Source organism: Neoarius graeffei, chromosome 22 (genome assembly GCF_027579695.1).
Source record: "Neoarius graeffei isolate fNeoGra1 chromosome 22, fNeoGra1.pri, whole genome shotgun sequence".
Taxonomy (NCBI): Eukaryota; Metazoa; Chordata; class Actinopteri; order Siluriformes; family Ariidae; genus Neoarius; species Neoarius graeffei.
In genome coordinates, this window is record NC_083590.1 from 3,192,170 (window position 1) to 3,212,651 (window position 20,482).

The 20,482-nt window shown below is 43.8% G+C and overlaps 1 protein-coding gene across 1 annotated transcript in view; it reads left to right on the forward strand.

The window, feature by feature from the left end:
* Positions 1-692: 692 nt before the first annotated feature.
* LOC132870262 (glutamate receptor ionotropic, NMDA 2B-like) overlaps positions 693-20,482 on the forward strand; it is a 78,346-nt gene continuing 58,556 nt past the window's right edge. The window contains exons 1-4 of the mRNA XM_060903902.1: positions 693-795; positions 11,902-11,988; positions 16,007-16,127; positions 16,302-17,634. Of these exons, the coding sequence (XP_060759885.1) occupies positions 693-795; positions 11,902-11,988; positions 16,007-16,127; positions 16,302-17,634 (1,644 nt within the window). The remainder of the gene's footprint in view (positions 796-11,901; positions 11,989-16,006; positions 16,128-16,301; positions 17,635-20,482) is intronic.

A 20,482-nucleotide genomic window follows, 5' to 3' on the forward strand; every position in this document is an offset into this window, starting at 1 on the left:
CTTATTCGCTATATACGTACACTACGTAGTTTATGAAATAATGACTTCTACTCCCTAGATAGTGCACTATATATCCAGTAGGGGGTCATTTGGTGTTTATCACCCTATTTGTTATTTAAGTGCACTACATAGTATAATATGGGGTCCTGCACCCTATGAAGTACACTGTATATCTAGTCCTGACCCGTTTTGGTGTCACATCCATATTTGTGATATAACTGCCCTAGAAATTTATGAAATATTGACTTCTACCACCTATGTAGTACACTATATGTCCAATATGGAGCCATTTGGAAGTCACATGCTTATTCTCTATATAAGTACACTACATAGGGTTTGAAATAATGGCTTTTAAACCCTATGTACAATCTAAACCTTATGCAGTGCACGATATGTCTAATGTAGCCATCATTTCAGCCCCAAGGCCTCTAGTCATTAGCTTCACTGGATAAAACTGCACTAAAACTGTGGGGCTGCACCTACGAAGTCGACACTGCACGGTGCAATGCAGTGTCCCTTGGTGAGGAGGTCCCATTACTTGACAAACCAGGGAGGCTGAGATGGTTGCAGGAGCAGACTTGTTCCATGTTCCGGAGATGGTGCCAAGTTGACTACCAAAACTGCAGGTAGCATGATGGCCATTGGCCTGCAACACCCTTTGTCAGGTCTTGTTTTTAGTCCTGCAGGGTGACATGCCACCCTCCTCACCAGTGAGTGCTGGTGGAGGAGCCAGTTTAGACGCCGACCACCCGTCCATGCGGCAGGTTGTACTGGGTTACATGTTACCAGTAGCAGGTACCAATCAAAACCATGCCTGACCTGACATAAAATGTGGCCAGTTCACTATGTAATATTTAAATGCACTAGAAAGGGTATGAAATAATGTCTTCTACACACTATGTAGTGGATTGTATGTTTAATACAGAACCACTTGGAGTCAGACTGTTCCCTATAAACTACAGAGTGAATAAAATGGATTCTACACCCTATGTAGTGCACTATATGTCCAGTGTGGGACCTTTTAGGGTTCAGTGCCCTGTTTGATATCTAAGAGCTCTACAAAGTGTGTGAAATTCAGCTTTCAGATTGGAGCAGAGAGTGTGGGGACAGCAGGGGGCGCCACACTCTTTCACTTCTCTCCCTGCATCCTTCACTTCTCCAGCATGCTCCCTCTTTATTCTCTCCCACTGAATACTAATGCACTGCCGGCGCTGTAGCCATCCCTCCCTCCCTCTCACCATCCATCCATCCATCCATCCTCCACTGAGAGAGAGAGAGAGAGAGAGAGAGAGAGGGCAGTGTTAGCGCTTAGCATTAGCTAGAATGAGAAGGTTGTAGTGTGTGTGTGTGTGTGTGTGTGTGTGTGAGAGAGAGAGAATGTGTGTGAATGTGTGTGTGTTAGTGTTTAACAGGTAGCAATAAAGAGCCAGACATCTGTGTGTGTGTGTGTGTGTGTGTGTGTGTGGTTGGAATCTCCCTTTTTATATCTCAGTTCATCCCTCCATCTGGAGAAATAAACGACAAAATGGACAGAGCTGGAGTCTTCGGTCTATTCTTCTTCTTCTTCACTCAGCTTGGAGGTGTTCTGTCGTTCCATCCCATGGCCTGACATTCAGTCTCTCTCTCTCTCTCTCTCTCTCTCTCCATCCCTCACTCCCCCTCTCTATCTATCTCTCCATCCCTTGCTCTCTCTCTCTCTCTCTCTCTCTCTCTGTGTCTCTCTCCCCATCCCTCTTTCTCTCTCTCTCTCTCTCCACTCATTAAGTGTCTGTCTCTCAGACCGTGTTGGATGAGAAACGGGGCGATTGATTTTTCTCTTCTTTCATCTCTCCCCTCCACCAATCTGGATTTTAATGACAGGTAAGTGTGTGTGTGTGTGTGTGTGTGTTTTTTGCAGATTTATACTCTCATTGATACACAATGTCCAGATGCGGAGGGTCTCATCTCATTCAGTCTCTCTCTCTCTCTCTCTCTCTCTCTCTCTCTGTGAGTATAGTGTCATTATCTCTCACCCTATATAGTGCACTTATTTTTTTTTTTACACTCCTGAATGGACATGTCTCTTTCTATAAGTGTGTGTCACTATCATGCCCTACATAGTGAAGTTGATGAATTTAGCCACCTATCACTGCTCTTCCACCCTACAGCCCTACCGGAGTGCACTATATAGGGTCCATTCATCCTAATATACATTCACAGAGTGTACAGTACCGGATCATAGTGCACTATAGTCACTTTCACTCGATATTTAGCACACTACCAACCACTATAATTCAGTCCCTAGATGATGTCCTAGTGGAGAGAGAACTGTGCACTCTTCCATAGTGTTGAGAAGATGTGTGGATTCAGGCTGTGGTGTCTCCTCTACACCCGATGTAGTGGACATACTGTATAAAGGGAATCCCAAATGACTCCTGAGTGGACATGAAGTGCATAATCTAGGGAGTATCATCATCTCATTCATGTTCATGTAAGGGTGTCTAGTGTTAGATTAGTGCTCTAGGGTATCTAGGACCTCTATTAGTGCGCTATAGTAGAACGTTACTCACTAGAAGACTCCATACTGTTGTGTGTAAAAGCTGTCTGGGGTTCAAGGTATTGATATGATGTCTTTCCACCCTGTGTAGTGCACTTATATATCCAGTATATCTCCTGTTTGGACTAACAGCCAATCCAGTGCACTACATAGGGACAAAATGTCCCCTTATACACTCTGTGTAGTGCACTATATGTCATGTATTGCTCAATATGGGACTCGGCCACCTTAGGTAAGTGTATCTGACGTGTACAGGGAGTAGGGCGTGAGTTCCGGGTCTTGGTTCCGGTTCCTGTGTCATTGATAAAAAAGAACTTGTGTCGGTGTCACGTTAGGGTCCTTCTGCGTCACCACTACGTCTGTTATCACTTTATCTGAACCAACTCACTCATGTTTCTGCTGCTGAACACGTTCACACCGCTCACTCAAAGACACATCTGACCAAACAAGTACAGATGTGGTGTTCAGGTCCAGCTGTGTGTCACCGTGTTTACAGAAAACTTCCTCGTAAATAAATCAACGAGTCACTGTAAATGCAGTTCTTTCTAATTAATATTAATTAGCAGTACTGATGTTCTGGAATGTTCTGTCTTGTTTACATGTTACTGTCTGTATGACCATGTGTTTCAGTTCATTAGCCCCAGTAATTAGCTAGGTAACGGATAGCGTCGATACTTCCCAGTTGCCAGGCAACAGCTTTTTCCACTCGAACAGAGAGTTGAACAAATCCACAAGTTCTCCTGAACACTCCATGAAGACGACGAGCGTGTGAGCAAACATAGCATCGCGTCACTTCGTCTTCATCTTAATCTCTCTTTCTTTAACCTTGTTTAAATTAAAGTCAGATTGTGTTGTTTTTACTTCCCCCCCAAACAGCCGCTGGGTTTTAGCGAAGTCACTGCGATCATCACACGACGGGTAAAATAATTATAACATCTCAACAAAGACGGTTCTGTTCTAGTCGGCATTCCGCCCAATAAACGATGATGTTTCAAGAGGAAATGCATCACGTTTTAGAAGAAAAGTGTGTTTGAATTTCTCTTTCACGCTGTCTTTAACCCCAAAATAACTCAAGCTAAAAACGCAGACATTAGCACAATTACGAACAGGAATAAACACACACACACACACCTCAATCAATACAAACACTAACATTCATATAAACAGTTACACTGATATGATGATGAACACGAATCCAGACAGATACAAACCCTTCAGTTTCACTGAACTCTGTGTGTGTGTGTGTGTGTGTGTGTGTGTGTGTGTGTGTGTGTGTGTGTGTGTGTGATTAATATGTGTGATTATACTTCTGATGAGACAGAGAGAGTAATTAATTTAACACAGCAATGGACAGACTGAGCTCCCATTAGTGTGTGTGTGTGTGTGTGTGTGTGTGTGTATCACTCTGGAGCCTCGACTCACTGGATGGAAGGAAACACACTGCCCTTATTTCTGTCCTTTTTCTCCTGCTTTTGGATTAAAATTTTCCTATTAAACCCAGAACCGTGAACGCTGATGCAGAGGTGAATTTTTAAAAAATCACTCGTCCTTTTCTTTCTTCTTGTCTTTGATCTGTCACTCGTTCACTCTGTGGCAGGGATGAAAGGGTGAGTGTTTACTCTGTCTCTATGTATCTCTGTCTGCATTTTCGCCTCACATCTATATATCCGTGTGTGTGTGTGTGTTTATGGAAGAAGCTTCTTAATATCTTACACACTTTAAATTCATGAGCTCACAAAAACCTGCATTATAAACGTTCAGATTCACAGCCTAGACACACACACACACACACACACACACACACACACACACACACACACAGAGTAACTCTGATACAACTGTGGATGTGTCTTAAACCAGCCCTGTTCATTACAGAGTACACTATTTTAGACTTTCATCACCTTAGTGTTGTCTGAAGACAAACTGGAACGTTCTTGACATCCCACAGTCCATGTGAGATGCAGCCACACTGGACCGATGATGATGATGATGGTGTTTATGTGGCCTATATAGTGAGTATAGGGTTTGGTATAGGTTTATAGAGTATAGGTTTGGGACGTGTCCACAGTGGACTGATGATGGTGTTTATGTGGCCTATATAGTGAGTATAGGGTTTGGTATAGGTTTATAGAGTATAGGTTTGGGACGTGTCCACAGTGGACTGATGATGGTGTTTATGTGGCCTATATAGTGAGTATAGGGTTTGGTATAGGTTTATAGAGTATAGGTTTGGGACGTGTCCACAGTAGACTGATAATGGTGTTTATTCAGCCTATATAGTGAGTATAGTGTGTGTGGTTTGGGACGTGTCCACAGTGGACTGGTGATGGTGTTTATTCAGTCTATATAGTGAGTATAGGGTTTGGTATAGGTTTATAGAGTATAGGTTTGGGACGTGTCCACAGTGGACTGATGATGGTGTTTATGTGGCCTATATAGTGAGTATAGGGTTTGGTATAGGTTTATAGAGTATAGGTTTGGGATGTGTCCACAGTGGACTGGTGATGGTGTTTATTCAGTCTATATAGTGAGTATAGGGTTTGGTATAGGTTTATAGAGTATAGGTTTGGGACGTGTCCACAGTAGACTGATAATGGTGTTTATTCAGCCTATATAGTGAGTATAGTGTGTGTGGTTTGGGACGCGTCCACAGTGGACTGGTGATGGTGTTTATGTGCAGTATACAGTTAATAGAGTATGTGGTTTGAACACGTTCACAGTGGAGGCGTCATCCTGTCCTTCTTTCTCTCTCTCTCTCTCTCTCTCTCTCACACACACACACACAGCATTTTCGTGGCTAGGTCAGGGAAACTGGGCCGACCCAAATGGGTCCGTACCCCACATCTAAATATATCACACCTGGCCTACACACACACACACACACACACACACACACAGAAACACAGTCGTGATCCACATAACCCACTTTACCATCTAGAGACCGTACACACTTACACACCCACTGTGTTTAATATACTATTACCATACACCCTAAAAAATACCATAAACCCTAACTCCTAACCCCTAACCCCTAAAACCTATCCCCTACACACACACACACACACACACACACACACACAGCAATGAAATACTGATACACAGAAAAGCGAGTGGAAAACTGGGTCTGATACAACCGCCACCTACTGGAGCAACTGTGTGTGTGTGTGTGTGTGTGTGTGCGCCCTCAGAAGGGCTCGTAGCATATTAACACCTATTCCGAACTGCCAGACACACTCACCAGCACACCTGTATACACACACACAGAGAGAAGAGGGAGGGCTCCAGAGAGGCTGAGATAAAAGATGAGAAAAACAAGAGGAGAGCGAGATGGAGGGAATGATAGCAGAGTGTAATGTTCATCGTTTATCAGTGAACAGAGATTTACTCTATTACACACACACACACACACACACACACAGATGGGGAAAGAGACTGACAAGTAGAAAGAGATGGAGAGACAGACAGATAGAGAGATGAGAATAGACTGAGAGACAGACAGACAGACAGACAGATTGAGAGACAGACAGACAAGTAAATTGAGTTCTAACTGGTTGAGTTCACAGAAAAGGAGACAGAGTCTGCAGTGCTGCTGCTGGTGTGTGTGTGTGTGTGTGTGTGCACACACCGCTCAATAAGCCGACGCAGTGAGCCTGTATATTCTCACTAAACTTGCTCATCCATTACTCACAGACACACTGTACAGACTTTTCCAGAACACACACACACACACACACACACAAACACACACACACACACACACACACACACACACACACACACACACACACACACACTTATAAATCCAGTAAGAGTTGCTGATAAAGCCCTCAGATGTTCTGTACTGTTCAATCATTCATCATCACAGCTCAGGGAGCGTCGGGGCCAATCGTGTGGCTCTTTTGCATATAATCTGCATATTCATCAGCGCATACATATGTACAGTTTAGACATAATTATGATCACTGCAGGTGAATTACAAAGCTCCAGTTATATAGCATCTGTGACTTTCTATAACACACACACACACACACACACACACACACACCATCCAGAGCAACTATTTTAAGACTCTATATCAGTCAGATGTATAATTTATTAAGTAGATCAGCAGAGTGAGAATAAAAAGAAGCTCGATCAACGTGCAAAAACATTATCAGCTACATGATGACCAACTTTTCTAAAAGAAACACACTCAACCTTTGCAGGAATAGCCATGTATATGAAACGTTGCTTCTTTTTTGAGCTGTCGGTGACCTTTGACCTCTCATGTTTCAGATCCATCCTGAGCATGAAGTGTGTTTGACCTTTCTCCATGAAGAACCTGTAAAGGAACCAGAAAGCTACTGAATTTCAACTGCTGTCACTCATTCAGGAGATACCTCATCACTGTGTGCTGATGATTTATTCATCAACACATTTACATTAATAGTAATTATTATTATTATTATTATTAGCAGCACGGTGGTGTAGTGGTTAGCGCTGTCGCCTCACAGCAAGAAGGTCCGGGTTCTGTGCGGAGTTTGCATGTTCTCCCCGTGTCCGCGTGGGTTTCCTCCGGGTGCTCCGGTTTCCCCCACAGTCCAAAGACATGCAGGTTAGGTTAACTGGTGACTCTAAATTGAGCGTAGGTGTGAATGTGAGTGTGAATGGTTGTCTGTGTCTATGTGTCAGCCCTGTGATGACCTGGCGACTTGTCCAGGGTGTACCCCGCCTTTCGCCCGTAGTCAGCTGGGATAGGCTCCAGCTTGCCTGCGACCCTGTAGAAGGATAAAGCGGCTAGAGATAATGAGATGAGATGAGAGATAGACAGATACAATCCCAATTCCAAAAGGCATAAATAATGAAGGGGCAGCATGGTGGTGTATTGGTTATCACTGTCGCCTCACAGCAAGAAGGTCCGGGTTCGAGCCCCGTGGCCGGCGAGGGCCTTTCTGTGCGGAGTTTGCATGTTGTCCCCGTGTCCACGTGGGTTTCCTCCGGGTGCTCCGGTTTCCCCCACAGTCCAAAGACATGCAGGTTAGGTTAACTGGTGACTCTAAATTAATCGTAGGTGTGAATGTGAGTGTGAATGGTTGTGTGTCTCTGTGTGTCAGCCCTGTGATGACCTGGCAACTTGTCCAAGCTGTAACCCGCCTCTCACCCATAGTCAGCTGGGATAGGATCCAGCTTGCCTGCGATCCTGCACAGGATAAGTGGTTACGGATAATGGATAAATAACGTACTGTATATAAAAACAGAATGCAATGATTTGCAATAGCATAGTATTCTGTTTATATTTACATTTTATCCAGTGTCCCAACTTTTTTGGAAACATGGTTATAGATAGATAGATAGATAGATAGCGATGCAGTTGAGTTGAGTCGACTCCCATGAACACTTTCACACAGTTATTTGGGTTGATTGCAGTGGTAATGGTTCCTTGCTCCAGGTAAGGCAATGCTTTCCTACAGTTCTTGGCATCACAGTACCCTGTCCTTACCAGAACGCCAGGGGCACCAGACCAGACTGACCGCAGGGCACACTTATAGTCTTACAGGATAGACCAGCTGTGTTTTTGGTTCAGAAAGACAATGCCCTATAAACCAGCTGGTCACCAGGGGATTACTGTCCAAAGCATCCATTGCAGGTGGCCATGGAACATACAGAGCAGTTTTGCTCATGAATGGTGAAGATTCCATCATGCCCACTTGTTGGGCAAATCCTGCTGCACCAGACCATAGACTTCTCTGCCTAGTCCAGTCTTTGAGGCATTTGTCTGGGGTTGACTGATGTCTGGGTTCATGAGAATGAGGTAGGTGTTGAATTCCAAGGTCTTTCTGAACCTCTGAAAATTGTTGCAGTATCTTAAGGTCTCTATGTGCTTTGGAACCCTGATAGTGAGTCTGAGTGATGGGTTAGGATTTTGGACTCTTTGTCTACTCCCATAACAGGCCCTACAACATGTCACTGGACATCACAAGATGATGCAGTGTTGATCCTTCATGTGGAACTGATCTTCAGATTCTGCCATCTCTTGGCACTGTTCTCGAAGGAATGGCTTTTCCTGTGAGACAGTCATAGCAGACTAAAGCAGGCACAGATTCAGCATGACAAGTTTGCGTATCTTTCTTTTGATGTTGCTGAAGCATGCTTTGCTTTTTTGCTGTTTGGCCCCTGCCATGTTATGAAGTTGCAGGATTAGCTGGATTTGCAGGATTTGTTAGACTGCTGCTCGAAGGGCTCTGCAGTTTCACAAATAGGAGATATTTTAAGAGGAGCTCCTAGAGGGAGGTATTCTCTATAACCACTCGCCAAAGCACCCATGTCAGTATTTGATTAAAGGACTTTATTAGTGTGAATGTGAGTGTGAATGGTTGTCTGTGTCAATGTGTTGGCCCTGTGATGACCTGGCGACTTGTCCAGGGTGTACCCCGCCTTTCGCCTGTAGTCAGCTGGGATAGGCTCCAGCTTGCCTGCGACCCTGTAGAACAGGATAAAGTGGCTAGATAATGAGATGAGATGAGACTTTATCAGTCCATGTGTCTGAGGCTGCTGTCCTTATATGTGTTGTTGAATCACTTGGGAATATATCTGTGAAGATACTCAGTCATCCAGGTACATAGTAATCTGTGGTTGGTAGAAGAGAGCAACTGGACTTGCTTGAAAAGTCTTGAAGATGTTTCGCCTCTCATCTGAAAGGCATCCTCAGTTCTGTCTGTCTAATAGGGAGTATCAAGTATTTATCCTCTCATGGATCATAATAGAATCCGAATCAGAATGCTGATGGCTGCATTGTAGGTGGCTGATAGATGTCATAGACACCCACCTCTGTTCAGTGATGGTCGTTCCAGGTTGACAAAAATGAACGATCCTCTCTGGCTAAGATGTCTGCCAGTTTTCTGGAAGTCCTCTCATACTTCCGCACCAGTCTTCAAGACTTTTCAAGCAAGTCCAGTTGCTCTCTTCTACCAACCACAGATCACTTGGGAATAACCTGCAAAAATGTTTAATACGGTCCTTCTGGATCTGAAACATTTCCTCTGGTTAACCATCACCAAAATGTGTTCATCACATAGCTAGGTCCAGGTTGCGCTAAAGGTGATTTGCACAATCAGATTCCTTGACAGGTAAAGTATTACCTATAGGCATTTTCACCTTCATATTGAGTAAAGGCCAATGTAAGCAGTCCGGGATCTGTGCAATGATGTTATTCTTTCAAATATGGACCCTGGATAAGGTGTTGAAGACTTTGTGTGTAACTATGTCTATTTCTGGAGCATGGTGTAATCTTGATGGGTTCTCACTACAGTCCACTGTGAGGGTTCCTACAATCTGAATAGGGGTAGGTAGTGTGACAACATGGTTGAGACTGACTGTTTCAATACTAATGCCAGAACCGAAGTTTCTTTTATAAGTGGCTTTAAGCACCATACTCAGTTCTGTGCTGTGATCTGTACTGTAAGATGCCTTGCAGTGCTGTAAATCCCATGCTGACATCTCTGAAAGAGGTACAATCTACTTCAGGGTCAGGGAGCACTGGCTTGTTCCCAGAGACGGTGACCATCATGCTCCCTTGTAACACAACTTCTTTGTAAGCCAGCTGTCTGCAGATTACATGGTGAAGCAGGTGATTGGTCCATGTCCTCCTCCTCCTCCTTTTTAAACCTGCATGGCACATTGGTCATCTAGATGGTGTGTGGCTGCCACAGGGGAGCTTTGTGCACTGTCTCTCATGAAAAGTGCTGCAGTGGTTGCTGCCATAGTTCCTACTCTGGCAAAAGTTTTTATATTGAGATTTTAATCGAACTTATGATATGCACAGATATCCCAATCCCATCCCCTGTATTAATGCCTATATTGAGGCATGGTTTTAGATACACTTTTAGATATGCTTGGTTTTATTTGATGTTTATTTCTGTCCAGCATGTCTTTGGGGTCAGGGTCAAGGTTCTGGTTTCTCATATTTGGTTGTCCAGGTTTAGTAGTGGGGCAGCACGGTGATGTAGTGGTTAGCACTGTCGCCTCACAACAAGAAGGTTCTGGGTGTGAGTCCAGTGGCTAAAGGCCCGGTCACACAGCACTCCGCGTCTATATCACGTACAAAAAGATGCAAAAATCTGGTGGACGTGGTCGTAAGTGGTAATTTTTGGTCAATTTTGGCTTTGCCGTGCTTTGTACGGGGTATGGCCGTCGGCGGCTGTTTCACTGCTGCAGCACTGCCAAATCACGGGTAACCGCGGCTCAGCGTCGTTGGAAGAGCGGCTTGCTGCGCATATAAAAGCGGTAGGATATGTTGAGCCTGTATCAGTTGGTTCTGTTGGTGCTGGAGCATTAAGATGAGGACATCACAGCGTTGAGGGTTCATGTTCACCCCTTGACATCTAGACTGCAAGTGCCGAGGTCTCAGAAAATTACGGTATTTATAAATGCCGCAAATCAGAAGTGATGCAGAAGTGATTAGACAGTGATCAATCGAATTTAGAACTTGTTTGAGACGTCGTTTAACGGGCTTAGACAGTGCTATGTACGCGGAAAAATCCATTTCTCAGTGATAAGCCGCTAAACACACGCTATATCCCGTGATACCAACGCGTAACACCCGTCCGATGACCGTGCTCTGCCCGTGATAGACCGCCAAACTTTCGCGTCTTACCACGTCTCCCCAAGTTTTAATAACGGCCGGGACACTGATTATCACGTGTTTTTCACCTGTGTTGCACGTCTTTACCACGTGTGCCGGCCGTGGTTGTCCGCGGTCTAAAGTTTTGAGCAGTCCAAAACTTTTTGCCGCGTCCGACGCCGTTCCGATTTTCCCCTGCGTCCTGTCACGTCTGTATATCGACTGTAACACGTCTTAACTTCGACATCAACACGAACAACATCGTCTGCTTCACGGGAGAGCACTTTTGGACGGGTTTTGGCCGTGATAAAGCCGTAAAGCGCTGTGTGACCGGGCCTTAACGGGGACCTTTCTGTGTGGGTTTCCTCCGGGTGCTCCGGTTTCCTCCACAGTCCGAAGACATGCAGGTTAGGATAATTGGTGGCTCTAAATTGACCGTAGGTGTGAATGTGAGTGTGAATGGTTGTTTGTCTCTATGTTTCAGCCTTGCGATGAGCTGGTGATTTGTCCAGGGTGTACCCTGCCTCTCGCCCATAGTCAGCTGGGATAGGCTCCAGCCCGCAACCCTGCACAGGATAAGCGCTTATGGATAATGGATGGTTTAGTGGTATTCTCCTATGACATCTAAAATCACAATAAACTGACAGATAGACATATCAGTTTCCTCAAACTCAGTACATCCAACTTACATACAACCTTCTATCTCCCTGTGTATGTGTGTGTCAGTTGTGTGTGCATATGTGTATGTGTGTGGTGTATGTGTGAGGATATGAGAGGTGGAGTGTTTCGTCAGGTTTCACCACCATGCTGCTTCTGAGATGCAGGGATGAGAGCGCGGCTGGACGTACGCAAGGTAAGTGATGAGATGCGTGCTCACACACACACACAAAGGTATCTTGTTTTTCCTCTGGAGAATATTCAAGTTGATAAAAACTCTCCGCAACATTCACTTACATGTGCATAGCATTACAGAACTAGGCTCTGTGTGTGTGTGTGTGTGTGTGTGTGTGTGTGTGTGTTTCTGGAAGTAAAAGTGCACTTCATGGCCAGTTGTCATTGATTATTGGATTTGTGTGCTCAGCTTTGAAATATTGATCCAACAGTTAAAGGATTTGTTGAATGAAGCTCTACTGGCATCTCTCTCTCTCTCTCTCTCTCTCTCTCTGTGTGTGTGTGTGTGTGTGTGTGTGTAGATGTACAGTACACAGGTAGATGACATGATAGAAAGAGAGACAAAATAAGATACAGATCTCATGAAAAATACAGATAGATAGATAGATAGATAGATAGATAGATAGATAGATAGATAGATAGATAGATAGATAGATAGATAGATAGATAGAAAAAACAGACAGATAAACAGATATATTGAGTAACTGGTGTAAGAAAGTGATTGCATGTGTTCACTTGGGAACAGTTCATTAACGTCTTTTTTGTCATGACTGTGCGCTGTGTATCAGAATACATTCTAGTAATTATTGTGTGTGTGCGTGTGAAGAGGAGAAACAGATAGATTCTGCCGTGACACTGATCTGTTAGTGAATATTAATTGTGATCTTCAGGCTGGACCCCCCCCCCCCCCCCCCCCCACACACACACACACACATACAAACATGTCACAAAGACTGATTTAAACATTTGGGTGTAATGTATAACCCTCGTGCACACTCACTGCACAATAAAACATTGTATGTAACACAACATACTGTGATACAACAATTAAATACACAGAATGACAGATTAATACAACACACAGTGTGATGCAACACTCCAACACATGTGACCTCAGGAGCTTTGTGTATCCTCTAACCCCTTCTCTTATGGTCTCTGGGATTGCCAGGGCCTACCATGACCCAAGTCCTTTACCTCAACTAAACCCAGGAATTCTATCTGTTCAGACCCTCATTGTGGCTCCAGAAAGTGAGACAGATGACAAGTTTGGCTCCTATTTCCGAATGAATCATCCAGTGAATGCCCTTTGGCTAAACGCAACAGCAGTCACACCAAGTCCATGCCAAGGAGCAAAAAGGATACCTTTATTATGGGGAGGAACACAAGGGGCACTAGCAGCAGCTTGTGGGACATGGTTCTCTGGCATATTTGGTAGAGGTTGTAGATTTTGTGTCCAGCAACAGCTTGTATAACCTATCATGTAGCTTGACAATGAGCTGCAAATGGAACCTTGAAGTAGGGTAGCACCCAGAGATAAATAGGCTTTACATATTGCATGTTGTGATATAGACAGAGATGAGGAACTGATGTGTTTAGTATGTCCTGCCACCTTGCATTTGACTTGCTTTTGGCTTGCATCCACTGTTGAATTTGGCATTGCTAGATGCAGGATTAGTAGGATTTAGATTCTTGCTTAAAGGGTTCCTTATTTCCATTGATCTCAGATGAACCTGTCAGGTTGGTCTATGCCTGGTGGCGTGGCCAGACTTCCATTCGGTTGGGGTTACCATCATCAGGCCATGAAATCATGAAAAATGCCTGCATAGATGCAGTGATTAAACTGAGTTTGCTTCTTTGGCTATAGTGTATGATAGCCTTGGTGTAGAAGCTTCTTACTTTGGTAATGAGATGCAGTTGTGACAATTGTGCAATCTTATATATTTGGCTTCCTGGGGATCAAGGAACAATTTGCTGACTGTAAGACATGAGTCTAAGAGTGAGTGGCCACACTGGCCCACTTTTCCCAACATGGTAACAACATCTTCCCAACATCATTTGATGTTAGGACTAGGATATGACACACGTGGCAGGTGGTACTCTTGACACTCTGGCTTCCCACAGTTTACATCACTTGAGTGGCCATCAGCTTATCTGAAAAGAGCTAGCAGTGAGTCACACATATAAGATAGCACATCTACAGCCACAGTGAAGGTAGTCAGTCCTCACTTGGCTCTGACTTCATACTTCAGATTCCTCCTTGACAATTCCTTATCCAAGTATGCAAGTTATAAAAGGCCTGTTGGAACTCTCTGGTCAGATTCAGTCCCAAGACCCTTGACCAGTCCTCCTTCTTTCAGTCTTTCCTTTCCGTGATCAAATCAAAGATGTCAAAGTGCGCTTCAATTTTGTCACAGCCAATTTGATGCAAAATTTTGTTACTGCATGGTAGTGTTGTAGTACTTGAGACTGGTTTTGGTCTCAAGACCACTTTATGAAGGTCTCGGTCTTGTCTTGGACTCGACTGTGTTTTTACTTGATCTTGTCTTGGTCTCAGACATGGAAGACTCTGGATTTTATTTCAAGACCAGTCAAAACCACAACTGTGGGGATTTCACTAACTTGCCTGTGCATTGTCTGATTTATTTATTAACATTGTTACTGTGATTGGATGTAAAACTTCCTGCTTCAAATGCAACCAATAACGTAATTCATTGCTAATTCAAAATTTTTGTTACTGTTAACAGTTGTCACCCCTCCCCCACCCCCTCACACCCACTGGTCTGGTCTTGGTCTTGACTTGATTTCAGCCCCTCATAGTCTTGGTCTTGTCTCAGTCTCAATACACTCTGGTCTTGGTTGTGACTTGGTCTTGGTTTAGGTGGTCCTGACTCCAACACTACTGCCTGGTGAAGTGTGAAACAACACAGGCTAACTTGTTGAGCTTCTGAGGGATTTTATTTATTTTTCTTGGAGGTGTTTATGAGAAAGAGATTGAGAAACAGAGTGAGAGAAGTTCTGGGTACTGCTTGAGGCATGTTATAGAGTTCTTCATTTGTGATGTGGAATTGCAAAAGATGCTCTGGTGCTCAGTGAGGCTTGAGAATCAATCAGAGAGTACAGTATTCCTGGTCTCTGCTTATTCCCCCTCCCTGAAAGTGCTGTCAGCCAGGCAGGGTTAATCCAGCGGTGTGTCCTTGGGAGCCAGCCTCCCTCAAGGGCTTTTGCATGGTACTGAACTTACTGCAGTGCTTCCCCATTGGTTGTGGTTGTACCTTTAGATGAGGCCCTGATCTATATACCAAGGTTCAGCTCAGAGCAGTGTACTTGTGCATTGTGTGTTCCAGATCATAAAGAATCAATCAGTTAGAGTGACTGACTGAGAGAGAACAACACTTATACATCCTGAGGCTGGTATTTTTAATTACAATCAGTGTATATCAGGGGATTTTGTTGGGTGATTTAAATAGAGAGCAGCAGAAACTCAACATCATGTCAGAGAGTGAGAGAAGCGGATTCCAGCAGCTTATTTCCTTACTGTAATATACTCATCACTTACAGTACATTAAGTCTTTAATTGACTTCACTTCCTTGTTTGGCAAAATACCAAATTTAACTTTACTACAAAGGGTATAGGGAATAATAGCTCTCATTTGGGATGCAGCTCACTACGTACTCTATAAGTGCACTACCCAGGGTATGTAATGAATTATTTTATAGCCCTATAGCCCTATTCAGTGCACTGTATATCCAGTAAAGGAGCCATTTAAAGCACGTAGATCCTTAATCTCTGTGCCAGATTCTTAAGTCCAATGCAATGGCTTCCTTACATGATGTGTTACATCACATTGTACAAGTATTCACCCTCTTTGATTACAACCTGGAAATGCACTGCGGCTATATTTCATGAATCTGTACAAAATGACCTTTATTATTTTTTTTCGCAGTCCAAATCCTGCGCTCTGATTGGCTGGCGAGTGGGTCCGCATCCTATGGTACGGACCCCAGTTACGGACCCCGGTTATGGATCTCTGGCGACTCACTCGTTCACAACAACAACAAACATAGTAGCATTTTTTGTCAACATTTATATTTTTTATAAGATTTATTTATAATATTATAATATTATATATTATTTATAATATTTATAATATTATATAATATAATAAATGTCAGAAATGACATTCGAATTCTTCTTGGAGACTTCAATGCCCGTGTGGGGAAAGACACTGATGCCTGGCCGAATGTTATTGGAAAACACTCTCACCATCCAGTGTCCAACAACAATGGATACCGCCTTCTGGACTTCTGTGCTCTTCACCAGTACGTCGTTGGCAGTTCCCTGTTTGAGCACAAGGATATCCACAAGGCTACATGGACTTCACCTAAGGGAGACACATCTACTCAGATAGACCACATTTGCATCAACCATTGATGGAAACGCTCCTTGCTAGATGTCAGAAGTTACCGCAGTTCCAACATAAATTCCACCCACAGTCTTGTGATCAGCCGAGTGCGGCTGAAGCTCTCCAGCCAAAGGAGAAAGAAACACTTTTCCTTACCCAACCTAGATCTCTTGCGATCGGGTGAAAAAATTGAGGATTTCCGGCAATCCCTTTGTCGCCACTCAATAGATCTCCCCGCCTCTGGTTACTCCTTAGACAAAGACTGGAATAACATCAAAGTAGCCTTCCGCAATGCCTCTCATGAGTCTTTCGGTCAAAGACCCACCAAGTTCTGTGATAAACATCTCTCCACTGAAACCTTGCACCTCATTGAGAAATGCAATGAAATGAAAAAGCTGAAGGCATCTGAGAGAACCCGCGAACTGTATATCAAAATCAATAGGCAAGTCAAGAAAAGTGTTCAGAAGGATGATGAGAACTGGGCCTCGAATGTAGCCTCAAAACTTCAGGATGCTGCTACTTTTGGCAACCAATGGGAGGTGTGGCATAACATCAACGTTCTCTCTGGTAGAAAGAAGAAGAAGAGAAATGCCTCCTCCGCAGTTCGAGGCAAGGACAGGGACTTCATAACTGCTCAAGATGAGAAACTTGCTAGGTGGAAGGAACACTTTGAAGAGCTTCTTAATCCCATTCCCAGTTCTCAGTTTTCTGTCCCTCCTTCCAATCTTATTGCGGACGAGCTCTTTATTGATCTACCCTTATATTCCCTTACGCAGTGTGAAATCAGCAAGGCCCTCTCAAAGCTTAAGAACAACAAAGCTTGCGGCATAGATGAAATTAGCAATGAGGAACTTCGCTTCGGGGGAGAAGCCACACTAGACCTCCTCCACCCCCTGTTCGGCCGAGTCTGGGACCAAAAACAAGTGCCTTCAGACTGGCTAAAAGGAGTTATCATCAAAGTAGAGAAGAAGGGAGATGTAACGTACTGCGAAAACAACAGAGGTATCACCCTCCGCTGCGTAGCTTCAAAACTTTTCCAGATGATCATCGTATCAAGATTATCGGATGGCATAGAATCCCTCCTGCATGAAAACCAGTGCGGATTCTGGAGGAACAGATCCTGTATTGACCAATTCTTCTCTCTGCGCGTTATCATTGAGCAAGCTCTTGAGTACAATCTTCCCCTGTTTATTAATTTCATTGATTTTAAAGCAGCTTTTGACTCAGTCAATCGCGATTATATCTGGGCCGCTCTCGAACACTACGGCATACCCATCAAATACATCAACATATTCAGAGCATTCTATTCCAACACAGTGAGTGCAGAGACGAGAGACGAGCTGACAGAATGGTTCGACGTCAACTCTGGTACAGGCCAAGGTGATATACAGGCCCCTCCCATCTTCAACATCGTCCTCAACTGGGTCTTGGAACAAGCATTATCAGCGAGAAACATCTCGAATGGTTTTCTGCTGCAAAAACGTCGCAGTTCACGGCAGCCAGCAGCTTACATCAGCGATCTTGATTAGGCTGATGACATCGCCATCCTTGATAGCAGTGCAGCTGGCCTTCAGGAAGCGACATCAAATATTTCCTACTTCGGCAAAGAAGCTGGCTTAAAGATCAATGCCAAGAAGACCAACTGCATGCTGATAGGCAAATTCCATAATCAACGCCCATTTCAGCAGGACTAAATCCTTGACATAACAGTGGACAACGATCACTTGGAGCAGGTGAATCATTTTAGGTACCTTGGCTCAATCATCTCAAGTGATGGCTCCATAGACAAAGAAATCAGCGTCAGGATCGGGAAAGCCTCTGGAGCGTTCAACTCCCTGAACAGCATTTGGAGAAACCGCAGAATTACTCTCCGCACAAAGATCAAGATCCTGGAATGTGGTGTCTTTTCACTCCTGCTATATGGCTCCCCGACCTGGGCCCTAATAGATAAGCAAGTGCAACGTTTGGAAAGCTTCCAACACTCTTGCCTTTGGCGGATCTTAGATATTCGTTGGGATGATTACATCCCCAATAAGGAGGTCCGTGCAAGATCTTCCTGCACCAAACTTGGTACCCGTGCTCAGTTAAATAGGCTACGATACTTTGTCCATGTCACAAGAATGGAACCATCTCGACTACCAAAGGACCTTCTTAACTGGACTCCCTCACACAGTGCCCGAAGTGTTGGACGACCTCGTCAGAGCATTTTACAATCTATTGCTTCTGACATAAAGCATCTACTGGGTGAACATTGGGACATTGGTTCCACTCTGGGAGTTGCCACCAACAGGATCCAATGGAGGAACCTTCTAACCGAGCACGAGCAGGCAGACTATAGATGACCTTACCAAGCACAAGTACAAGATAGTGATAACGACAGTGTTCACAGCGAAAGCGAGTTTTACTACCCTGAGGAAGAAGAAATAAAAGAAAACATTTCAGGAGAAAGCTAAAAACTGTAATTTGGTAACACCGAGCAAAAACATGGCTGAATCCTGAATGACTCCTATTTGTATAAATAGGGTACTACATAGGCAGCAAAATGTATTTTTTTCCTGCCATGGAAGTGCACTTGTATACTGAGGAGGAAGCCATTTGCATTACAGCCGTGAATGAGGATTCACAATGGCAGCTCGGCTCGGTTTTCCCTTTCGGGCGCTCTCGTTTTCTGTTAGAATTTGGTAAAGAAAAAAATAAATATATTATTTACCAGCTTAAGGTCAGTCCGTATGGTGAAATACCGTGACCTCGGCCTTGAATACTGACCTCGGCCCAGAGGGCCTCGCTCAGTACTTTCAAGACCTTGGTCATGGTATTTCACGATACGGACCTCCCAGCTGGTAACATATATATACTGAAGTGAGGGGAAAAGCTGAGCCTTAGGGTAATAGAGATGTCCATAAGTGCCGGTGACCGGTGTTTTTCTCTGCCTACACAGACAGTCTGTGCCGGCTACTTGAGCCCAGAAAAAAATAAAAACTTGCCTTTCAATGTTCAAGTGATTTGTATTGTCTCCACTGTCCATAATTTGCTGCAAATCCAATTATTCAACCATGAAATTGTCTTTTATTCATGACAGCATGACCGGAAGTGACTCCATATTTGTTGATCGATTCTTGCGCTCTTATTGGCTGAACCGGACCACATGACCACGCTGTAGCGTATGTAGTTACCGTATGTTCCAGAGCCAGGCAGCGTACTACAGAGGGTAACTGAGAAAGCCAAGCACACACATATCTAGAGGGAAATTTCATACATACTTTGCAAGTATTTTACGGGGAAATGGTTAGTCATTTATTAGGGAAGAGTGCACCAGAAGCCACAAGAAGGCATGTAAATTTCAAAATTTTCTGGGAGGGCATGCTCCTGGACATCCCCTAGCATTAGTACATTAACATGAGCTGCCTACTACTTTTTTTAGCTGGCTACTTCAGATTTTTTTGAGAAACCTGGGGTAGAGTGGCAAACACGAAACTGAAATAACACCATGTGGGACACTCAGCAAATCTCTGGTCTGATGAGGCCTACAATGAAATGTTTTTGACCTTGGCATGAAATGGTGGAAACCCAACATGACTCATCACCCAGAGAACACCAGGTACCCACAGAGAAGTGTTCTGGTGATAGCATCATGTTGTGAAACTGGTCAGGGTTTAGAGCAAGATGGATTGAGCCAAATACAGAACAGTCCTAGTAGAAAGCCTGTTCCAATTTGTGAGAGACTTGAGGGTGGAGCTTCACTTTTCAACAGGACAATGATCTTAAGGACACTGCTTTAAAATGGGTCTTTGCTAACATTGTCTAATCTGGCAGCAATTTTGGCAAGAAGAGTGTGTGTGCGTGTGTGTGTGTGGGGGGGGGGGACTCCAAATATGCAAAACTGATCAAGACATATCCCAAAATATTCTCAGCTGTAACAGTAGCAAAAGTATTGACCCAGCTGGGTGGATACCTATGCAACCAACAGTTTCTACTGTTTGTTTGGTTTTTTTTTTAATAAGTTTTGTGTCACCATGAAAAAAATTTTGCAGCTTCAAATGTTTGACATATTGTATAAAAATCACTGAGCCATTTAGGATGGAATGTCTTACTTAATATATAAAAACAAATAGCACATGAAAAACCCTAATTTACACATTGTTTCATTCCTTGTGATGTAATTCACACATTCTTTGTAAATCACTCACATCTGGGCCATTTTATGTGGAGCCAAAATAGTGCTCATTATTTGGTATCTTAATAAATCAGAGCCTATGTGTGCAATAAGGAGTC